This window comes from Cervus canadensis, chromosome 11 (genome assembly GCF_019320065.1).
Source record: "Cervus canadensis isolate Bull #8, Minnesota chromosome 11, ASM1932006v1, whole genome shotgun sequence".
NCBI classification, from domain to species: Eukaryota; Metazoa; Chordata; class Mammalia; order Artiodactyla; family Cervidae; genus Cervus; species Cervus canadensis.
In genome coordinates this window covers 53,376,343-53,391,033 of record NC_057396.1, presented here as the reverse complement: position 1 = coordinate 53,391,033, position 14,691 = coordinate 53,376,343, and the positions used below count along the sequence as shown (strand labels likewise).

Sequence of the window (14,691 nt, the reverse complement as noted above, 5' to 3'; positions counted from 1 at the left end):
AAGGTGTCCATAGGTTTCACTGTTTTGCAGATGACATGATTCTCCATACATAAAAACCTAAAGATCTCCAGAAAATTCTAGAACTAATAATGAAATAGTAAAGTTGCAGAATATAAAATTAACACACAGAAATCCCTTGCATTCCTATACACTAACAATGAGAAAACAGAAAGAGAAATTAAGGAAACAATACCATTCACCATTGCAACAAAAAGAATAAAATACTTAGGAGTATATCTACCTAAAGAAACAAAAGACCTATACATAGAAAACTATAAAACACTGATGAAAGAAATCAAAGAGGACACAAACAGATGGAGAAACATACCGTGTTCATGGATTGGAAGAATCAATATTGTCAAAATGGCTATTCTACCCAAAGCAATCTATAGATTCAATGCAATCCCTATCAAGCTACCAACGGTATTTTTCACAGAACTAGACCAAAGAATTTCACAATTTGTATGGAAATACAAAAAACCTCGAATAGCCAAAGTAATCTTGAGAAAGAAGAATGGAACTGGAGGAATCAACCTGCCTGACTTCAGACTCTACTACAAAGCCACAGTCATCAAGACAGTATGGTACTGGCACAAAGACAGAAATATAGATCAATGGAACAGAATAGAAATAAATTTTATAATTAAATTTTTTCTGTAAATTCAAAGCCTGTGTGATTAAATATAACTTAAATGTCTATGTTATAATGACATTTGTATCTCCTTATTTCCTATTTCCACAGTCATTTCCCTTTGTAGGATAATTTTCCCTATGATTTCACAGGATTTGTAGAGATCAACACTTATTGACACTTGGTCATTTTTTCAGGCCCTTCCTTACACAGTGGGTTACTAAAACTTCACAGCACCAGGGAGACAGTGCTTCATAATCAACATTCCTGTCTACCCTGTGTGGAAATTTGATAAAGAATTCCTTGCTTTTGGCCACTTAATAGTCAGAACATTATTAAATATGAACTTTATTTTAGTTCATTATGAAAAATTCCACCAGAAATTCTAAGGAAAACAAAATCCTATTAATAATTAAAGAGGAGTTTTTTAATTGAATGTTAATGGCCATTTGGTTCTTATAATCTAATAATTGGTAGTTTTTTTTAAAAAGCATTTTTTAAACAATCTCCTTACTTGATATGCACGTGACTTGCATGTGCCTGAGACTTCTTTATTAGAGGCTAGAGACGTGCCCTGTTGGGGCAGGATGAGGGGTCAGAGCCTGGGCAAGACTGCAGGCTCTGGGAGCTCTGCCTTTCAGGGATGCTCCCTTGGTCCTAGGAGAACGGTAGGTTTCCCAGGGCAGTAATGATGGAAGCACTTGGAGGCCTTCACATGGTGACCGCTGTGCCTGGGGCTAGACTGCCAGGTGGGACGTTCTCTGCCCAGACTTGGTTCATCTGCCAGGCATTTTCTGTCTCCTACTCCAAAATTCACTCCATCATTGTCACTCACTCTAAGTCTCACTGCTCTTACTTTAATTGGGCTCAGTCACTTCACTCCTGTCCAGCTCTTTGTGACCCTTTGGACTGCAGCCCACCAGGCTCCTCTGTTCATGGGATTTTCCAGGCAAGAATACTGGAGTGGGTTGCCATGACCTCCTCCAGAGTGTCTTCCTGACCCAGGGATAGAATCTGAGCCTCCTCCATCTTCTGCATTGCAGGTGGATTCTTCACCTGCTGAGCCACCAGGGACCGCTCCTCACTTTAACTGCACCTCCCTACTTGAATTGTGTCTCCCTAAAAACCACGCAAATATTGCCAGCACAAAGGGGACGGAGTCATTTAGCATATGTGAGGACGTAGTTTGTGCCAGGTACTGTACAAATTGTGTTAATAGAAAATGCCTAATCCTTAGCCTGATGGAGAATATGATCTAGTTTGACTCCTGGATATGGTAGGTCTCCAACCAGTAGAAAAAAATCATTTTTCAGAAATAGGGTGGGCAATAGAAAGAGTGACTAGAGGACCAGAGTTATATGGCTTTCTATCAAAGGAGTATGTACATCTATGTATTAAATTTATGCTTCAGGGAAATACACTTTCTTTCCATGGTACTCACATGTATGTGTCACTCTGGGTTTGAACTAAGAACCAACAGTTTCTCTGGCACTCCTGGTGAGGCTAAGTAATGTCTCCAGGTGTCACTCATCACCATGGGCATCCTCAGGGATCAGAGAGTAGTGTGAAGGACTGTGTTTTATAGGAAGTATAATCAGGTGCTCTTGGACATAAACTACGTTTTGGTTAAAAGACTACACTATTAAAGGAACTTTCTTCACAGCTTTGGAACATATACATTATCAGATATCATTTACTGAAATATTTATTCGTTTCAATTGATTGGTCATTCAAGTAAGTAGGTGAGCATCTGAGCTTTTCCTTCTCGATTTTATTTGTGGATTCCAACGACCCATTATTTTAGTTAAGAAATGTGAGGTGTTTCTGTCTTTAAGTCTTCTTGGCTAAGCAACATGTACCTAATGGGCAGATGATACAAAAATAATGCAGTGGGATGGAAGAATCTAGTCCCTTTAGGTGAAAGCCTGGTTTTCCCTTGGAATCTGAGATTCTGACCTTGTTCTATCAGGGGACCCACAGCGAGTGGATGAGTTGATTAAAAACTCTGGTTCTCTTTCCTCTTAGATGAAATGGGGATAATTATAGTTACCTGCACCTCTAGGGTCCTATGAGTCTTAATTACTTAATATTTGCAAAGCGTTTAGATATCTTTGAATTAAAAGTGCTGAGCAGTAGAACCCAAGTTCAGTGTAATCATAATTGGAAAGAGAGTTTATATTCTCACCTTCCCTCCATCTCCCTCTGCTCTGTTCTTTTGGCCAAGACAGACATGGCTTGTGGCTTCCACCTAGCTCTACATACTTGTCTCTAACCCCTTTGCTTTTGGCAACTTAAGCCTAAAAATACATACATAGAATAAGTTGAAAGATATGTCCAGGCTCTTAACCCCTACTCCACAGGTACTCCTTAATATTTATTTTCAAAGCTCAATAGCCACTAAAAATAAGATCAATCAATTAACTTGTCTCTTCCAGTGTATCATTTCTTTCAGGTTCTCCTACACATGGTGATAAACTGAATCTCAAAGCATTCCTCCCACTCAGAAACTCTGGTTGATTCTTCCATGCTTGTTTGGTAGGTTCCAAACTCTTTAGCATCACCCTAAGAGTCTTTCAAAACCTGTCAGTCATTCACTCTTATTCCTCACTATTCTAGAACTCTTCTCTCCAGAAATGTTGTTGTTCAGTTGCTAAGTTGTGTCCAACTCTTTGCAGCCCCATGAACTGCAGCACACCAGGCTTCCCTGTCCTTCACTATTTCCCTGAGTTTGTTCAAACTCATATCCACTGAGTCAGTGATGCCAACCAACCGTCTCATCCTCTGTTGCCCCCTTCTCCTCTGGCCCTCAATTTTTCCCAGCATCAGGGTCTTTTCAAATGAGTCACCTCTTTGCATCAGGTGGCCAAAGTATTGGAGCTTCAGCACCAGTCCTTCCAATGAATATTCAGGGTTGATTTCCTTTAGGATTGACTGTTTGATCTCCTTGCAGTCAAAGGTACTTACAAGAGTTTTCTCCAGCACCAGTTTGAAAACATTAATTCTTTGGCACTCAGACTTCTTTATGGTCCAATTCTCACATCCATACATGACTACTGGAAAAACCATAGCTTTGACCATATAGACCTTTGTCAGCAAAGTGATGTCTCTGCTTTTTGATACACTGTCTAGGTTTGTCACAGCTTTTCTTCCAAGGAGCAAGCATCTTTTAATTTTGTGGCTGCAGTCACCACCCGCAGCGATTTTGGAGCCCAAGAAAACTGTTTCCACTGTGTTCCCATCTTTGTGCCATGAAGTGATGGAACCAGATGCTGTGATCTTAGTTTTTTGAATGCTGGATTTTAAGCCAGGTTTTTCACTCCTCTTGCACCTTCATCAAGAAGCTGTTTCATTCCTCTTCACTTTCTGCCATGAGAGTGGTATCATCTCCATATCTGAGGTTGTTGATATTTCTCCCTGCAATCTTGATTCCAGCTTGTGAGTCATCCAGCCCAGCATTTCATATGATGTACTCTGCATATAAGTTAAATAAGCAGGGTGACAATATACAGCCTTGACTACTCCTTTCCTGATTTTGAACCAGACTGTTGTTCTATGTCTACTTGTAACTGTTGCTTCTTGTCCTGCATGCAGGTTTCTCAGGAGGCAGGTAAGAAATGTACTCCATGCCTCTAACCCAGCTGCTGTCCATCCAGTGGGGTCTTTTCTGGATACATTTAAATCCTTTCGGTCCTTTGATATCTTGTTCACAAAGTATTCTTCATTTTCTAGCTAGAAGTAACCTTTTTGTCTTTATAGAATTGTGCCTGTAATTTCCTGGGTCATTTCTACGTTTATATCTTAGTTACTTTACATATATGTCCTACTTCGATCCTAGACTATAAAGCTTGAAAACAGATCCATGTCTGATGAATGAACAACAACAGTAAGCCTAATCTATGCATGGAATGAAACTGGATACAAATGAAAGATTATTGATATTGACTTGCAGGATTTTGTTAAAGTGGCTCTTAATTGATTTGCATCATGTATGTTAGAAATTAAATATTAATCGATAATTTTGCCAACATTACCATTATTCTTGTTGCTTATAGAACTAACATGAGCAAGTATATCTTTAAACTGTGTTTTCTTTGGCTACATGCTCATGGACAAAACTCAGAGGGGTTGGGGAACAAATAAAACTTTGTAGTGTTCTCCCTGTATGCCCGGATTATCCATATTGTTGTTTGGTTCCCCTTCTTAGCTCTGGCATGAAAACTTGGCTCCAGCATGCGTAAATTTTTGCAAAGCTTTCTTCTAGAGGAGGACTGAATTGTCTGAAATTCCATCTGCTGAACTAATCAAGCCTTAAAATTGAAGGGCTTGAAGGTCAAAATATCATCTTAATGATTCTGCCTTTAGAAAGTTGGACTCCAAGATATATACAACCAGAGAAAACTGTGTCCACACTTTATAAGCTGCTTCTTTGACCACTTTTCAGAGCACTGCCTCTCCTCCCTGCAGTTAAATATTTTAAATTAAAAAAAAAATATTTAGAACATATATCCTGATGGTAAAAATGTAGACAATGAGACAAGTAGCCTTTTATTAATAGCTTTATGATGTCTGATAGGTTCCTTAACCTCTCTGAACAGTAACTGTCTCCTCTGCATAATGTGGATAATAACACCTGTTCTGTCTCCTTGTAACAGTCAAATGCTGGTTGTGGATGTTCTGTAGTCTTTTAGACAAATATAAGTTATTGCTGCAGCATGCTGTCATGGATATTCATCTGGTTGAATGTTTAAAACTTGTGAGTCAGGCTTAAAAGCAAACCTCATTTCTATTTTGTTAATTTTCTTTTTAGCCCTGTGCACTATGTTTAATTTTTCAAGAATGGGGCTAAAAACAACTTGCCTAGCACTTTGTAGATGTGATTGAGTTGATTGTTGTAAGGCCTGGAACAGAATTAGCAGCAGTGAATTTTGTTGTGTATAAATAGATATATAGACTAACTACTTAGTAATTTTGCGTAGCCTCTTTTATCTCTTGCATAATAAAGCCTCATCTGAAGAAATTGTCAGAGAAGAAAACTGTCATGGAAGCACTTACTTAACCTTTTATGATTTCCTAATACAGTATATAGAATTACTCATTAAAGAGGTAAATAGAAGAAAGGACAGTAAAAGCTTAAAGTTCTGATTTTTGTATAATTATTATTACTGCCCCCTTTTCAAGTCTTCTCTTAGAAACAGCTACACAGAAAGTAGCTGGAGCAGTTAGTGTGTTGTAGTATTATTTGTTTTTTAAAATTATTACTCAAAATTTTATCCTATTAGAGAATCTCCATGGCTGATAATTACCATCTATCAAATACTTTAGAGCTTATAATTTGGGATTAGCACAGCGTGTACTTGACCTAATAATTTCAGTGAGTTCACTGGTACGTTCCATGTGGAAAGACTTCCTAGGAAAATGATGTCAGAACTGTTTTCTCATGATTTAATAAAACCGTCAGTAAGTTTTGACTGAGTACTACTATATTATTCAGTGTTAAGCATTATGGGGGAATCACTTATGATTCAGAGAGCTTATCATCCAACTGAAGAGTGGCCATAATTAACAAACACTGTTAACAATTAACAAATGAGTACGGAATGAAGTACTAAATGAGACCTCTTGTGGAATCTTAGAGGCAAAGCAGGTCAGTGTGTGCTGGAGGAATTAGAGAAGGTGGCATGTGTGATCTGATGCTTGAAGTGGGTCATGAAGAATAAGCAAGATTTAGTCAGATAGAGAAAAAAGAATTAGCCAGAAGAAGAAAGGAACAAGTCACTTCCAGGTAATGATGTATGTGGGCCTCCCAAGGACACTGGCTTGATCAGAGCAGAGGTGATGGAGCTCTGAGTAACATGAGAAAGTCAGCTAAGTGGGATGACGCCAGGCTTTGGAAGGTGTTGAATACCAAGTAAAAAAAGGCTGGATTTGATCTGGTGGAATAAATAGTCACTGCAAGTCTTCACATAAGAGCCTAAGATGAGAGGTTAGTCAAACAGTGGTCATCAGAGTTAAGTGGAGCAGAAAGGATGTCCTGTACATTGAAGGGGATGAGAGGATTATAGTCAAAATAAGATGGTAAGGGCTGTGCTGAGATAGTGGCAGTGGGACAGAGAAAATAGGATGGACAGGAGACATATTTTAGAAAATGAGCAGGATTTCTTCATTGACTGGATTTAAAGGCTCTGAAAGAAATACATTATCAGGATTGATTCCAAGATTTCTAACCTGCAGCCTGGGTGGTCCAAACTATCAAGAAACCATTGTCAGAAACAGAAGAGTTAGAAAGGATCATTGTTCCTACAGGAAGTATTGGCCTTATAAGCCAGCAGGCAGTTAGCTTTATAGAAATGGGGCTGGGGGGGGGGGGGCCGCGGGGCGGGATGGGAAGGGGCTGACTGTGGGGGTTGGGCTTTATCACCAGGTAGGTTAATTACTGAATGTCTGCAGATGTTCTGCTCTAAGGAAGGCCCATGTTTGGGCTGAGGGTGAAAGCCAAATTATATTTACTCAGATGCCATTTGTTCCTCTGGAGTATTTGCTTGTGGAACTGATGAGAAAGTGATATATGAAGTGCTAACTACTTTTATAAGCAAAAAAGTTTTAATAAAAAGACAAATGAGACAAGTGAAAAGCAGTAACTTTACAGTGTCAGCTTCTTTAAGCTAAGTATGGAAAAAAGGATCATTTAAAGGCTCAGTATGATAGTGATAATAAAATAATTTTCCAACTGTATAGTTTAAGATATCTCAGTACCTTGGGCCATTTTAAGCAGCGAGTGTGGGCACTTAGTAAACACTTACTAAACCTACCCATTTTGTTAATTCTAAGATGCACATTTTCTTATTCATTTTTTTAAACATCTCTGAATTGGGTCATGTCTTACAGTTAATGTCATTTGTCATGGGCTGTGCAGCAGTTGCAACATAGTTGTCATTGCCTTAACCAAGTTGTTTTGCTTAATTTTCTTTTTTTACATATGCACAAAAGTTATCTATGATAAAATATGTCCAAATAAGTCTAAAAGAGCTCTTTTTCGTTCTAAGTGGTACTGAGAGCAATAGTTTATCTGGCTGCATTTTTTGGTATCCTAGTGGTACCTAGAATGATGTGTTTTATAAGGATGGTATCTTAGATTTCATGAAATATGGCATTAAAAGATAGCTCAGGGACTTTTCTGGTGGTCCAGTGGTTAAGACTCTACACTCTCATTTCAGGCACCCAGGTTCGATCCCTGGCCAGAAAACTAGATCCCATAAGCTGCAGCTAGGACCTGGCACAGCCAAAATAAATTAAAAAAAAAAAAAGGTAGCTCATCACAGCAAATCCCAGCCAGTATGGTATAGAGGGCAGGAGTAAAATATTCTAAATTTGTCTTTTTTCAGTGACCTGCATTTGAGGTGCCCCTTGGATTGCTTTAATTTGGACAGGGAACTCTAGGAGAAAGGGTTTTCATTCAGCGTGTAAATACTGCCTGCCAGGAATAGAAATCTCCTTGGAGGATCCAGTTCTTTGATGGTGCAGAATCCAGAACCTTTCCAAAAGTTCAGATATTAGCAGGATGGATATCTGTGTTTTTTTTTTTTTCAAACCATTGTGCCTGTGCTAATCTGAGACTGTGCACTCCAAGTAGCTCCAAGCATGCTTGCTATCTGCACAAAGCAAGAGTGAATCTGCAAGGAAATTGGTTGGTGTCTGGGGACAATAATTAAGTCTCATAGTAGTAGAAACTGTGATTTCAATAAAAGTGGAGGACAGACACCTTGGTTCCTTATGCCCAGAGTTTCAGCTCTTTCTGCAGTATGACCTACTGACTGGAGGTAGGTTACCTTCCCTGGCAAATGACACTTCATGGGCAGACAGGCAGTCTCCTTTCCTACTGACTGACACAGTATAACAGCTATGGCACATGAGTGTCTTTCTGTAAGTCCTTGCTCCAGAACTGAGGAGTAGGAGTAAGTTAAGAGTGTCCAGGTGGGGGGGGGGGAGGATGCTTCTCGTTACTACTCAGGGACGTGATGCCTCAGGTAAGTGACTCTGATGTCCTCCACCATCTGACGGTAACCTTGTGTCCGTAGGTATGTTCTCACTTGTTCGCTCATTCTAATTGGCTTCCCAGAGCATGCTTGTAGAGAGAGAATCAAATTTAGAGTATAGCTACCCTCTGGCAAACAGGAAAAGATTAATTTTATGGTGTGCTCTTAAGGGACTTCCCAGAAAACTTCAAAAGCCCAGAAAGAATCACCAGCTGCCTGTACCAAAATGTATACAATGCCACTCGGCCTTTTAAAGGCACGATCAGCTCAGGGCTTGCGTGTATCCACACGTGCGCACAGGCCACATTCCAGTAAAAAGAGAGGCTGCGCTCTCCTAGATGGGTCTGCACATGAGCCAGAAAAGCAGAGGGGCAAGGGGCCAGGGGAGTTAGTGGAGATAACACATGGATGCGCATATGGCAGGCATTGGAATCCGCCTTCCAAGCTTTTCGATGCTTCCTTCTTCAGCTCTCTCTTAAGCAGACATGTTGCTTTCATGATATCAGCCCCAGGCATAGACACGTCATTACAATCAACATGTCGAAAATGATTTCTGTTTGGGAATAAGCAAAACTTACATTCATTACGGCCACCCAAAGTGTAGTAAGGAAAACCAGTGGAAAGACACTGGAACTTGACTTGGGAGCCCTGAGTCCTAACAGAAACTTTCTTCATGATGGGAGGCAAGTCCTCCGTGGCCTTTGGTTCTTTATCAGTAAAACTGGATGGCTTGATGAAATGATCTTTCTCTGTTTGGTGTTTTTTTTTTTTTTTTTTTGGCCATGCCACACAGCTTTGGGGATCTCGGTTTCCCGACCAGGGACTAAACCCAGGCCACAGCAGTGAAACTGCCAAATCCTAACTACTAGACCACCAAGGAGGTCCCTCCTTTCTTCCAATGTATCATCTCCACGGGAGGAAAGAGAGTCAATGGGAAGACTCCTTGTAGCTCCCCGACTCGTTTTCTCATTCAGGCCTGGATGGTCCATAGCTCGAAAGACCCACTCAGACCCCAGAGGCCACTACTAGTCCCATCGCACATTCCTGCCTGAGAGCCATGTTGCCGAGTTGAGGGAAAAAAATTACGATTACCCCTGCAGTTGTTGCTTGGTAACATTTTTGATGTTGTGTTTCTTGTGACAGCCTGAGCAGAGATCATTAAAAATTAAACTTACAAAGCTGCTCAAGTGGGAGGAAGGAAGCACTCTCAAAGCCATAGTTTTTTGTTCACTTGCACGGGAGCCATCTAATCTAGGGTTTCCAAGCTCAACCTTGGGGACAGGGCTGCATAGGTCTGGTTTATATTAAAGCCCACTGCACACACCGCTGACATTAACCCATGCCCGGTGCAGCTGCAAGTTTATCACCAACACAGCAGAAACCTTGACCCTGCAGAATGGCCTGGACTTACAATCAGATGGCTGCCTTGCCTCCCAGCAAAAGAAAGCCCTAAATCGTCTTGTGTCCTGTTTCTGCTCTCTCCCTACAGTTCCACCAGGTGAGAAGAGTGATGACCATCCTTTTCCTTACTATGGTTATTTCATACTTCGGTTGCATGAAGGCTGCCCCCATGAAAGAAGCCAACCTCCGAGCACAAGGCAGCTTGGCCTACCCAGGTGTGCGGACCCATGGGACTCTGGAGAGCATGAATGGGCCCAAGGTGGGTTCAAGAGGCCTGACGTCCTCGTCGTCCTTGGCTGACACTTTTGAACACGTGATTGAAGAGCTGTTGGACGAGGACCAGAAAGTTCGGCCCAGCGAGGAAAACAATAAAGACGCGGACATGTACACCTCCCGGGTGATGCTCAGCAGTCAAGTGCCTTTGGAGCCCCCTCTCCTCTTCCTGCTGGAGGAATACAAAAATTACCTGGATGCCGCGAACATGTCCATGAGGGTCCGGCGCCACTCGGACCCCGCCCGCCGTGGGGAGCTGAGCGTGTGTGACAGCATCAGCGAGTGGGTGACCGCAGCGGATAAAAAGACTGCCGTGGACATGTCGGGCGGGACGGTCACGGTCCTTGAAAAGGTCCCCGTCTCGAAAGGCCAGCTGAAGCAGTACTTCTACGAGACCAAGTGCAATCCCATGGGTTACACCAAGGAGGGCTGCAGGGGCATAGACAAGAGGCACTGGAATTCCCAGTGCCGAACTACGCAGTCGTACGTGCGGGCCCTCACCATGGATAGCAAAAAGCGCATTGGCTGGCGGTTCATACGGATAGACACTTCTTGTGTGTGTACACTGACCATTAAGAGGGGAAGATAGTGGCTTTATGTTGTATAGATTATATGGAGACAAAAATGATCTATTTGTATATATACATAACAGGGTAAATTATTCAGTTAAGAAAAAAAAATAATTTTATGAACTGCATGTATAAATGAAGTTTATACAGTACAGTGGTTCTACAATCTATTTATTGGACATTTCCATGACCAGAAGGGAAACAGTCATTTTTTGCGCACAACTTTAAAAAGTCTGCTTTACATTCCTCAATGTTGTGGTTTGTTGCCGTTGCCAAGAATTGAAAAACGTAAAAAAAAAAAAAAAAAAAAAGTTTAAAAAATACTACTAATAAATTGCATGCTGCTTTAATTGTGAATTGATAACAAACTGTCCTCTTTCAGAAAACAGACAAAAAAAAAGAAAGAAAAAAAAAGTCTAACAAAAATTTGAACCAAAACATTCCGTTTACATTTTAGACAGTAAGTATCTTCGTTCTTGTTAGTACTCTATCTGTTTTACTGCTTTTAACTTCTGATAGCGTTGGAATTAAAACAATGTCAAGGTGCTGTTGTCATGGCTTTACTGGCTTAGGGGATCGGGGATGGGAGGGGTATATTTTTGTTTGTTTTGTGTTTTTTTTGTTTGTTTTGTTTTGTTTTTTAGTTCCCACAGGGTGTAGGGATGGGGAAAGAATTCCTTCCATCTATATTCTGGTTGATAAAAGATTCACTTGTCTGTTGCAGAGATGTTGGCAGTATCAATCAGATGACTGGAAAGTGAATAAAATTATGACAAATAAATGAAGTGCTCACTCCACTGCCCATGGCGCACCACTTAGGCGCCCGCTCACCCTCTGGGCCTCGGTTGGTGGGTGGGGGTGGGGGGGAAGCTTCTTTGATCAGAACTATCTTCATTTACTCTGAGCACATTCTTTCCCCCCCACCCCCTCTGGTCCCCTCCTTGTTTTGTTTTCTCTTAAGGGAGAAAAACCAGTTGCACGCTCTGAAGTAATTTACCACTGCTGCAAATGAGTAGGCACGTTTTGTCACACCGTGGCACTCATAAGCCTAGAGAATAATGATTTCTTTCTTTTCTTTCTTTCTTTCTTTTTTTTTTTTAAGAGGAGAGAAAAACAACAAAAAATAACTCGAAAATGAAGATTCTTTTAGATGAGGGGTAAACATTTGGGTCAATCATTATAAGGACTTAAAAAAAATCATGGTAAAGTTTAAAACTGTCTTGGAAGCAAAAGGTAGAGTTCTAAACAGACCCAGAAACACCTAGATAGAGCAGGAGTCCACACCGCCAGTGAAATGAGACTAAACAGCCATCTGGAAGCTGTGTGGAGCTGATGTATCCTTTCCAGGGGGTGCAGGAAAAATTTCTGAGTGGTCGTGCTGAGGTCTAGGTGGGGGTGGGGAAGGGTACTTGAGACATTCCAGAAGGGAAACCTCTAAAGGACTCATCAGGGGTGACTCTGGCATGACACGTGTCAAGTTGCTTGGACCTCGAGCTTTAAGTGCCTACATTATCTAACAGTGCTAAGAGGTTCTCGCTGGAGGACCCCGCTCAAGCTGATTACACCCTCTGCCCCTGAATAATTTTGTATAAAGCTGGATTAGCCCGGAGCATTTTTGGAACCACATGGGTGGCGTTGTGATCATGTAATGGATTCAATGAGATGGGAGATGTTTGCTACATGAACATTGATTGCTTTGAAATTAGACATGAGGAAACCAGGGTTTTGTCTTTTGAGAACTTCAGTAAAGGGGAAGGAAAAACAGGAAAAGTTCCCCCCAAAACTCAGGTTGGATGACCACAGTTACCAATAGAAAATCTTGTCCAGGGACAAGACTTTGGAACAGTGTCTGCCCATCCAAGATACCAAAGGCTTAAAGGCACCTTGCTCGGTGGGAGAGACCAGGACGAGCTGACAAAATGTTGCTCCCTGGTGAAATGATGCTCCCCACCTCCTGACCATCCTGTCTGTTCATGGAGAGGGTCCCTACCTTCCCTCTGCCATCTTGGGTTAGGAGAAATCGAGTTGGGAGCTGAAATAGTGGTCCTGGGCAAAAGGGATCCCAGTGAAAATTAATGCTAAGGCCCATTTAGCCCATCGTGTAAACTTGAAAATCTCCTGGGCCAGTTCTGGAGTATCGGAAAGCCTCAAGAAATTTGCTACATCTTAGGGTAAGGGATGATAAAAAGAGGCTGTCTACCACGACCCAGGGAATGAAGACACCATCAGCAAATAATGTGTAACTTGTTCAGTCTTTCATTTAGAACAAGCCTATCTTTTATCGTACCATCTGAATACCTGTCTTTAAAAGAAGGGATAACTTTATGTAGTATAGGTATGTTTTGTGCTGTTTGGAATTATCTTTGTAATTATCTTCAACATGTAATGAATTCTCGGAATATCTGCTGTTAATTTTTCCCAGCCTCCTTTCAAGGGACAAAATTCTAAAACCAGAAAAAAGTCCCCATCACAGTTTCAAAGTGTTTTGCAAAGGCCGAATCTGTGATGAGGAGGAGACGTTCAACAACCATGTGATCCGTGGCAGTCTCTTACTCAACAACCTACATCACAGTCACATGCTTGATGGTTTACATTGACCTAAGGTTGATTTTGTTCAAATCTTTCTCTGTTGCTGTTCATTTGTGTTCCGTTTTGTTTGGTTTTGTTTTTTTTAAAGTCTTGCTGTGGTCTCTTTGTGGCAGAAGTGTTTCATGCATGGCAGCAGGCCTGTTGCTTTTTTTATGGTGATTCCCATTGACAATGTAAGTAAATGTCTGTGGCCTTGTTCTCTCTATGGTAAAGATATTATTCACCATGTAAAACAAACCAACAAAAAAATATTTATTGTATTTTAGTATATTTATATAATTATGTTCTTGAAAAAAAAATTGGCATTAAAACTTAATCGCATCAGAAGCCTATTGTAAATACAAGTTCTATTTAAGTGTACTAATTAACATATAATATATGTTTTAAATATAGAATTTTTAATGTTTTTAAATATATTTTCAAAGTACATAAAATCTGGGGGTTCTGGGTTTTTTTCTCTTCACTGTAAAACAAACATGAAAACGTGTTTTGTTAAATACGTGTGTTCCTTGCTTTAAGATCAACCTGGCTAGTTTCAGCGATTGCACAGCCCTCCAGAGAGGTTGCTTATTTCAAAGCATGGGAGGCCAATCCTGCAGTCTGCAAGCTTTCAAGAAGCTCTAGGATTGGGCCTGTCTTCCACAGTGGAAGACGGGGGAGTGTCATTTTCTAGGACACTTGAAAGTTTTCCCCTTTGAAGTGATATACTTTCATCAAATACCAAGCCATGTATCCTAGCAACATCGGGATCCATGAGTCAGGGCTGGCTGGCTCTATTTGATTAGAAAATAACTGTTAAAAAAATCAAAGTAGGTTTACTTAGGGATAATGAGGATAAATTGGCCCAAATTTAGAAAGTCAATGACTGAAAAAGAAAACATAGAAATTCAATATTTAGAGGCAGGTCATGTACCCTTGGTTTAGAAATGGTGCCATTTGCATTATGTGCTCACATCCATTGCACTGATTTAATTTTTCTACGTGGAACACGCAGATTTTGTATCACAGTACCCACAGTCTAACAGATTGCTAGGATTTCTAAAAAGATTTTGCCTCATTCATGGCTGCCAAGCCACTGGGTAATTTAGTTAAAGTGTTTAAAGCTATCACTAAATCTTAGGGAAATAAATGGAAGGATTTTACATGAGAGAAAGGGCCATTAAGGGAAAAAAGCATCTGTTCCTACTCTTTAGAC

At 40.7% G+C, this 14,691-nt stretch overlaps 1 protein-coding gene across 1 annotated transcript in view; it reads left to right on the top strand.

Annotated features, from left to right (window-relative positions):
* BDNF (brain derived neurotrophic factor) overlaps window positions 1–11,241 on the top strand; it is a 22,173-nt gene extending 10,932 nt beyond the window's left edge. Inside the window, 1 exon segment of the mRNA XM_043482697.1 lies at window positions 10,154–11,241. Within this exon segment, the coding sequence (XP_043338632.1) occupies window positions 10,154–10,927 (774 nt within the window). The 3' untranslated portion in view covers window positions 10,928–11,241.
* The last annotated feature ends 3,450 nt before the right edge of the window (window positions 11,242–14,691 follow it).